The sequence below is a fragment of the Drosophila virilis genome, unplaced genomic scaffold, assembly GCF_030788295.1.
Source record: "Drosophila virilis strain 15010-1051.87 unplaced genomic scaffold, Dvir_AGI_RSII-ME tig00002381, whole genome shotgun sequence".
NCBI classification, from domain to species: domain Eukaryota; kingdom Metazoa; phylum Arthropoda; class Insecta; order Diptera; family Drosophilidae; genus Drosophila; species Drosophila virilis.
The window spans coordinates 80,059-89,729 of NW_027212920.1; the positions used below are offsets into that span (position 1 = coordinate 80,059).

General features: G+C 40.7%; 2 protein-coding genes across 2 annotated transcripts; one reads left to right on the forward strand and one right to left on the reverse strand.

The window, feature by feature from the left end:
* Positions 1-270: 270 nt before the first annotated feature.
* LOC138911742 (uncharacterized) lies at positions 271-681 on the forward strand. Its single transcript, XM_070211124.1, has 2 exons — positions 271-362; positions 447-681. Exons 1-2 carry the CDS (start codon positions 271-273, stop codon positions 679-681), a joined length of 327 nt encoding a protein of 108 aa, XP_070067225.1.
* Positions 682-8,502: 7,821 nt separating this feature from the next.
* On the reverse strand, positions 8,503-9,111 carry LOC138911743 (uncharacterized). The gene has a single exon (XM_070211125.1). It carries the CDS (start codon positions 9,109-9,111, stop codon positions 8,503-8,505), a length of 609 nt encoding a protein of 202 aa, XP_070067226.1.
* Positions 9,112-9,671: the final 560 nt, after the last annotated feature.

The following is a 9,671-nucleotide window of genomic DNA, read 5'->3' on the forward strand; positions in this document are numbered from 1 at the left end:
TAGCACGCAGCATTGTTCGTTCTAGTGTACACTGTGTCAGATATCGTCCAGTTCTACTTCGTCAAGTCATGTGTTCCCTGCCACCTTATCCACAGACAAGCCATTTCGCCACGTTGGAGTCGACTTCTGCGGTCCAGTGAACACCTATCTTCGAATACGTGGCAAGGGTCCCACAAAATCCTATATCGCCATATATGTCTGCATGGCCGTAAAGGCCGTTTACATTGAACGGATCTTTCAACGAATAAGTTTTTGGAATTGTTGAATCGCATGGTTGCCCGTCGTGGACCAGTATCGCACATCTATTGTGACAACGTCACAAATTTTGTCGGAGCATCCAACAAGCCACTCGAGTTAAGGAAGTTCGTGTTCAACACTAGGACTCAAGATGCTATCCTATCATATTGTTCCTCTGAAGAGATAACCTTTAATTTTATTCCACCTAGGGCTCCACACTTTGGCGGTCTTTGGGAAGCAGCTGTCAAGAGCGCAAAGAGTCTGCTGCTGCGTACCCTCACTAACACCCGGTTCACCTTTGAGGAACTGAACACCGCAGTCGTTGAGATAGAATCAGTACTCAACTCTCGCCCGCTGTCACCGCTATCATCTGATCCCAACGACTTCAGCGCTCTCACTGCAGGACACTTTCTAAATGGAGATGCACCGCGCGCTTTGCCCTAGCGTGAGATTATCACCAACAACATCTCAAACTTGGATCATTACGAGCAGATCACAGCTGTTAAATTGAGCAAAATTCAGCATCGACAGCAACATTTGGCCAGTTCTTCTTTCTTGTTGCCGTTGCTTCGTCGCTGGAAACTCGCTACCTTCGCTTCGCTACCGCATTCTTGTAGCCGTTACTTCGCGCTGGATACGCTCTGAGTTTGATTGCTCATTGCCTTTGCCTCACATCTCCTTTCTCGTTGCCGTTGCTTTGTCGCTGGAAACTCGCTACCTTCGCTTTGCTGCTGCATTCTCGTTACCGTTGCTTCGTCGCTGGAAGCTCGCTGCCTCTGCTTTTTCACTGCATTTTGCTTCATCACTGCAAGCGACCCTCACATCGGTGAGCGCAACATTCTTAGCTGTTCTGTTAACAGTGGGAGCATTTGAACTGTCGCTCGCTCACATTAGTGAGAGTGACATTATCAGGTTAAAGTTAGGCTGTGAAAATTTGGCAGTATCAAAACTGTCGCTCGGTCCCATCGGTGATCACAACATTCTCGATACAAAATGTCAACTCTTGAAGCAAACTTACGTAAGCGACCGAACATAAAAGGCAATATCGCACACTTAGAGGATTTGGTAAGAGTGTCTACTGAGGTCGATGGCAGTGAAAAAAGACTATCACATGGTGAGCTACAATTACGCTTGGACATGTTGGAGATATACATTAAGGAGGTTTTGGAAGTAGAATCTGAAATTGAATTGGACAATGGACGTGCAGAGGTGGAAGACACATATGTGAGTATCAAATTGTCCATCCAATCCCAACGGATGATGTACTGCACTGCACCTCATTTTCTAACCCTGCTCCAATTCGCTCTTCGCCGCCATCGAGTCTTCCTCGATTGGCTCCGCCTGTATTTGATGGGAAACGAGCAGAGTTTAAAAACTTCATTAGATCATTCAATCAGATTATCGGTCGTGAGTACTCTCTTTCGAACATTGAAAAGTTTAATCATCTGCTGAATTGCTTGAAGGGCCCTGCCCTACAGGCAGTAAAGGCACTCCAAGTGACTCAGGAAAATTATCCCAAGGCTCTTGCTCGTTTCAGTGCACGTTATGACAATCCTACACTTACATTTTTAGTCACAATAGAATCACTATTCAATCTACAGCCAGTCGACAAACCGGACGGAAATCAGCTGTGCAGTCTGCTGGACAATCTGTCAGCCCTGTATTCATCATTATCGTCATTGGGTACCGGATCAGATATTGCCCAAGCCATGTTGATATTCATCGTCATCGGAAAATGTGACCAGCAAACACGTAACAAGTGGAATGAGTCTCTTGACTTACGTACATTGCCAAATTGGGCTCACTGCACAACTATTTTGGAACGTCATTGTCAATTTCTGCAATCAAGCGGCAAGGCTGATTCTTCGAAACAAAAACACGTGTACAGTCCTAGGAAGGGATTATCATTTTCTATTACTAATCCAACATGCATTGTTTGTTCCAGCTCCGATGCTGGATTTTTCATTAATTGCCTTCAATTAGGACATCCGATGGCTCAGTGTCCGTCTAACAATCGTTGTCGAAGCTGCAAGCATCGCCATCTCACGCTTCTGCATTTTGGCCAACCGCCTGCATCATCATCGTCTTCATGGCCATCATCCATAGCGCAAATGTCCTCAACAACGACTCCTGCTGCAACGCACTCGCATATGAATCAATCACTAGGCGGACAAATAATTCTTGCTACTGCACAGGTACTAGTGCCAGATTCATCAGGGGCGTATAAACAAAGCAGAGACTTGCTTGACTCATGTTCCCAAGTCAATTTCATAACTTATCGATTCCCCAACGAATGCATCTACTCCGTGATAAGCATCATTTCGAAATCCGCAGCATAGGGGAGACCTCGACTTAAATGAACAATTGTACAATTACTGGAATTAAATCTCGTTTGTCACCATTTGAAGTAACACTACAGTTCTGCATAACGTGTGACATTGCCTACCAGCCGGATTCGGAAATCGACACCTCAGATTGGAGGTTGCCCGCGAATGCACCACTTGTAGACGAAACTTTCCACAGGTCAGGTCGAATAGATCTCCTCGGTACCGAGGCATTTTCCGAATGCCTGGATGTTGTACAGATTAAGCTTGGAGACAATTTGCCAGTCCTTCAGAAAACGTTGCTTGGATGGGTTGTGTCTGGGAAGTATCGTCATCAGTCAGCTAAGCAGTCATCAACGTGCTTGCTTTCTGTGGAGGAGTCAATTGACAAAAATCTTCAATTACTGTGGGGCATTGATGGTCTAGAAAATTCTCCAAAGTCAATCAATCCAGAACATCGGCTCTGTGTAGATATGTATTCAAGGACAACACAGATGAATAACGGCAGGATTGTCGTGCGTCTACCTTTCAAGGGAGATCAAATGTGCCTTGGCAATTCAAGCGATGTTGCACGTCGTCGATTTTATCGCTCGAGAGGCGCCTCAGTCAGCAGCCTACTGTTCAATCGCAATATGTAACCTTCATGAAAAAATATGAGGATCTTGGCCATATGACTTTAGTGACGAATCCCAGATTATGTGAGCCACACTTTTATATACCTCACCATTGTGTGTTTAAACCCAGCAGTGCATCAACGAAGTTACGAGTCGTGTTTGACACCTCGTGCACTTCATCGTTCCAGCATTATTTGAATGATTTGCTTCTCGTTGGCCCAACACTCCAAGAAGATCTGTAAATACTTCTCCTTCGTTTTCGATTGGCTCGTTTCGCCATCACAGCGGACATTACGAAAATGTATAGACAAGTTTTAGTCAGCCCAGTGGATCGGAAATTTCAATATATATTTTGCAGAGCATCCCCTGATGGTGATTTGCAGACCGTTGAGCTAAATACAGTGACGTATGAAACGGCCTCGGCCCCATACTTAGCAGTTCGCAGTTTGCAATATCTGGCAGATCTGCATGTGAACTAGTTTCCCATTGGCGCATCCATTGTAAAATCATCGTTTTATATTGATGATCTGCTATGCGGAGCAAACTAGCTCATCGAGTTGCAGAACATCAAACACGAGGTCACTTCGCCGAGGACACTTCCCATTGGTTACGTAGCACTCCAATCATCCCGCCGTTAGGAATGACGAATCGGTGAAGGATTCAAACTTGGATGAAAACGCTGTCACTAGCGCACTTGGCGTAGCTTGGGATCAACGTCGTGATGTGCTACTATTTGAATTTAAACCCAAAAAATTGTATTCAATAGTCACAAAGAGGACTATTCTCTCGTCTGCGTCTTCTCTGTTCGATCAATTAGGATTGCTGGCACCAATCATTATCGTCTGGAAAATCATCATACAGGAGCTATGGCTGATAAAACTCGCCTGGGATGAATCTGTTCCGCAATCACTTCTACAAGCATGGAGAAACTGCGTAACGTCGATTTCAGTACCCCGTTTTTGCTTGAGAGCTGAGCTCACAGACATACAACTGCACGCATTCTGTGACGCATCAATACGTGCTTCCGGCTGTTGCGTATATGTGCGTTCCACGGACTCGTATGGTAGTGTCCAGGTTCACCTTCTGACTGCTAAATCTCGGGTGGCTCCTGTCAAGAGGCTGACGCTTCCTCGATTAGAGTTAAGCGGAGCTCAACTTCTGAGTAAGTTATATACAACTGTCAAAAACATATTCATCGGCAAGGCGCACAGCGCGCATTTCTGGTCTGATGTCTTGCACTAGCTGCAACAACACTCTATCGTGTCGACATTTGTTGGAAATAGAGTATCCATTATACAAGATCAAACAGCAGATGGAAGGTGGAGACATATACCGTCAAAATTAAGCCCTGCTGACATTGTGTCACGTGGATGCCCAGCTAATGAGCTCCAGCAATCAATTTGGCTTACAGGACCTGCGTTTCTGCGTGATTCCGAGACTCAATGGCCCTGCCAACAATTCGACAATGATTTGGACATGGACATTATCGATGCTGAAAAAAGGAAGTCTACATTTGCTGCAATTATCGAAAGTAATTCTATTCTGGACTGGCTGAACGGAACTAGTTCATACATTCGGGCGCTTCGAGTTATGGCATTTATGTTGCGGTTTTACCATATTGACAAAAAGGAACACCTCGTCGAAAGTTCGCCGCCATGCCCAGAAGAACTTCGCCACGCGTTGCACTGCATCATTAGGATCATCCAACAGCACTATTTCAAGGAAGATTTGCAATTGCTAAGAAAACAAAGAGATTTGAAGAGCAGTCTGAAATTTCTCAGCCCCTTCATAGATGACTATTCTGGATACGAGCTCATTAAGGTTGGCGGCAGACTCGAGCATGCTGATATCTCCTCTCGTCAAAGGCATCCTTTACTTGTTCCCAAGGAATCACAATTTGTCCACAATTATGTTCGGCATTTTCACTTGCGCAATTACCATGCAGGAATAAAATAAATTAGTTGGACTGCTGCGGCTTCAATTCTGGGTCATAAACGCAAGAGCTTTAGCACGCAGCATTGTTCGTTCTTGTGTACACTGTGTCAGATATCGTCCAGTTCTACTTCGTCAAGTCATGTGTTCCCTGCCACCTGAGCGCTTATCCACAGACAAGCCATTTCGCCACGTTGGAGTCGACTTCTGCGGTCCAGTGAACACCTATAAGTGGCAAAGATAACCGGGTTCGTGTAGTATATATTCGCACTGCCTCTGACCTCTGTTGCCGGCCAGTACATAAGCTGGCTGTTCTACCTGTTCTTGAAAGATAATTCTTTCAATGCGGCCGGGATGTTCGGTCATATACCTCATATATACATTAGTCAGAGTATCAATAGCAATGTCAAAGCAGATTATGTTAAGATTATGTTAAGATTAAGCACTCGGTAATCGCTCGGTCCCTTTAATCTTAATTTATGTTAAGAAATCAGTTCTGTAAGCATATTCATAGTAGTCAGTCGTGTTGCTCATCAATTTGTAAAACCTTTATTAAAACTTCATACCATCCATACACGCCCACTTGAGATAAAATTCTTACAAGGTCAAAAAAACGCTGTGGATCCAACACTAGAATTCTATTATTCTATTTTACTGTTTCTATTTTTCTAATTTTCTAGTATTCCATTATTCTATTATTATATTATTCTATTATTCTATTAATCTACTTTTCTATTATTTTATTATTTTTTTATTCTATTATTCTATTAATATATTCATCTATTATTCTATCATTCTGTTATTCCATTATTCTATTATTCTATTATTCTATTATTCTATTATTCTATTATTATATTATTATTATTCTATTTTTCTATTATTCTATTATTCAATTATTCTATTATTCTATTATTCTATTATTCTATTATTCTATTATTCTATTATTCTATTATTCTATTATTCTATTATTCTATTATTCTATTATTCTATTAGTCTATTAGTCTATTATTCTGTTATTTTATTATTCTATTCTATTTTTATATTTTTCTATTATTCTATTCTATTATTCTATTATTCTATTATTCAATTATTCTCTTATTCTATTATTCTATTATTCTATTATTCTGTTATTCGATTATTCTATTTCTCTATTATTCTATTATTCTATTATTCTATTATTCTATTATTCTATTATTCTATTATTCTATTATTCTATTATTCTATTATACTAGTACTCTATTATTCTATTATTTAATTATTCTATTATTCTCGTATTCTATTATTCAATTATTCTATTATTCTTATATTCTATTATTCTAATATTCTATTATTCTATTTTTCTATTATTCTATTATTTTATTATTCTATTAGTTTATTATTCGATTATTCTATTATTCTATTCTATTATTCTATTAATCTATTATTATATTATTATATTCTATTATTCTTTTATTCTACTATTATATAATTAAATTATTCCATCATTCTGTTATTCTATTATTCTATTATTCTAATAATCTATTATTCTAATAATCTATTATTTTTTTTTATAATGGAATAATACCATTATTCTCTTATTCTATTATTCTATCATTACATTTTTCATTATTCTATTACTCTTTATTATTCTCGTATTCTATTATTCTATTATTCTATTATTTTGTTATTCTCTTATTCTATTATTCCCTTATTCTATTATTCAATTATACTTTTCTAGTATTCTATTATTATATTATTTTATTATTATATTATCCTATTATCCTATTTTGCTATTATTCAAAAGAATATTAAGAGAATACAAATTCTCTTACTCGTTTATTTTATTATTTTAATGTTGTATTATATAATATCCTACTATTCTATTATTCTATTCTTCTATTATACTATTATTATATTACGCTATTAGTATATTATTTTATTATTCAATAATTCAATTATTCTACCATATTATAATTTCATATTTCTATTATTTTAATATTCTATTATTAAATTATTCTATCATTCGATTATTCTTCTATTCTATTATTATATTATTCCAATAATATATAATTTTATTATTATATTATGCTAATATTCTATTATTCTATCATTTTATTATTTTATTATTTTATTATTTTATTATTCTATTATTCTATTATTCTGTTACACTATTATTCTATTATTCTATTATTGCTCGACTTCTTCTGTATTGTCTATTTGTCTTTTAATACGTAGAATGCCCGAGTCATCCACATAAGGGGAGCACTTAAACAGTAAGCGGCGCCCCGACCTTAAGCAGGTGATCTCACAATAAAACTCCTCTCCTTGACAAATCCGGATAAAAATCACATCCATTTCATTGCTTCTTTTAAGGAGCAGCGTCTTCTGCAGATCCAGTCCTCTGTCCAATCTGACCTTCTTAGTAATATTCCGTAGGAAATCCAGTACGCATAGCTGTACGGCTCTCAATTTTTCTAGCTTGCTGAAACGATGCAGATCCGGCAGAATACATCTCCAGGACGACGTGTGATTGGGCTGTTCTTCAGCATGGTACAACATGTTTAATGCAGGGCCGATTGTGGCCACTGCGATTCTTCTAGATACAAAAATGGTGGTCCAATGAACCACCTGGTTGAGCCATGAATTTCAGGCGTTTTAGTTCATTTCGTACCATCGTCTGCCCCGTTTTGAGCCGATGGTACCCATCGCCAAGCTGTCCACATCTGATTCTTCTAAAATCTCTGCTATCCGAAGCGCTACGAATTGTTGGAACTTTCGAGCATTGGAACGGATCCAGTAGAGCACATCCTTTGAATCTGTCCAGAATGTTCGTCTATGTATCGGTACCGACATTTCCTTTAGGATACATTTGGCCAGTCTCAGACCTAAGACCGCGGCCATCAGTTCCATTCGAGGTATGGATACGGGCTTTAGGGGTGCTACTCTCGTTTCGTGGCGACCAAACTGCAATGTACTTGGCCATCAAGTTCAGCCCGCAAAAATACAACTGCGGCGTAAGCATTCATACTGGCGTCAACGAATGTATGCATCTGCACAGCCTGGGTTCAGCCCCCCCACTTCATGCACCGTGGAATGCGGACGGCATTCAAATTTGAAACTAGATCAAGCCAGTGTTGCAAATCGGCTTCGTCTTCGTTGGTGAGCTCGTCATCCCATCCGATATTGGATCGCCATATGTTCTGAAAAATGATCTTAGCGCGTATATTAAAGAATCCTAGCAGCCCGAGCGGGTCGAAAATAGACATGATCACACTCAGAACACGTCTTTTAGTTGGGCGCTCCTTAGATGCCTTCGCGAGCAAGTTCGGCGTCGCCACAAACGTCAACAGATCTTGTCCAGGTAGCCACCACAGGCCTAAGACCTTCTCTTGCGCTTCATCTTGAGCGCTGATACGCTAGTCCAACTCCTCACAGTCGTCTTCCAGCGCCTGTATAACTTGCTTCGAATTTGCATGAATCCTTTTTACAGTCTCAGCTAACTGTATCATTTCAGCTCCGGTATCCACCGACTGCAGCCATCCGTCGACAAATGTGTTTTCGCAAATCGCCTTTACGGCATCCGGATCCTCCGCTACAAACCGCTCGGCATTGCTATTCTTGACGTAATTTGCTAGAGCTGGCGAGCAGGATGCTCCAAACGTCATGACTTGCATAACGTATGTTTCGGGGAAGCGTGACGAATCTCCATCACGCCAGAGAAACTTCTGTGCCGGTTGGTCTTCTAGGCGCACCTTGACTTGATGAAACATTTCCCTTATGTCGCCGTATACTGCGAAAGGACGCTCTCGGAAGCGTATTAGCACCCCCATCAAAGACGCTAGTGTATCTGGACCTTTCAACAAACAATCGTTCAACGACATGCCACTAACTTTGGCAGCCGCATCCCAAACCAGGCGAGTCTTTTTCTTGTTCGGATTGGTGACTGTAAAGATAGGAAGAACCTTCTGTTTGTAATCGTGCATCGTGTTCATCATGAACTGTTTCAGTGGTGGGTCTTTTGACATCTTTGCATGTAAACATTTCAGGCGCTTAACAGCCATCTGATAAAAGTCTGGCAGGTGCATGCGATCGAACATCTATAACAGGCCGGTCTGCCAGCGCTTTTCGTCTTCCAGATAGGTTGTTGTTGCCTCCATAATCTGCATCGAGCGTTCGTCCTCTTTGGATCTCAGCGGATGTGAGGAAATGCTCACACCTAGCGACTCAATTGAAAAATAGTTCTTCACAGCTTTATCCATCCCACGCGCCGCACTGCACTGGCAAATATGTAGCACCCTAGGCGTGGTGCTGTCTCCCACAATGGGGCGGCCAAGTACGGCCCATCCTAGTCGGATTCGCGCTGCTATGACGACGTCGTTTTCACCTTCTCGTATCTCCAAGGGTGCAGTTATTTTGATACTGTTTAAACCAATGATAAGCTGAGCCTTGACGTTGTTATACGGCAGAATAGGAAGCGTAGATAAGTGCTTCCGAGACTTGAGCAACTGAGGCCCGATACTTTGCTCTGGTAAGTCCAAGTTCGCGTTTGTTCGCACGTTTTTTAAGGCATACTGTATTGCGTTAT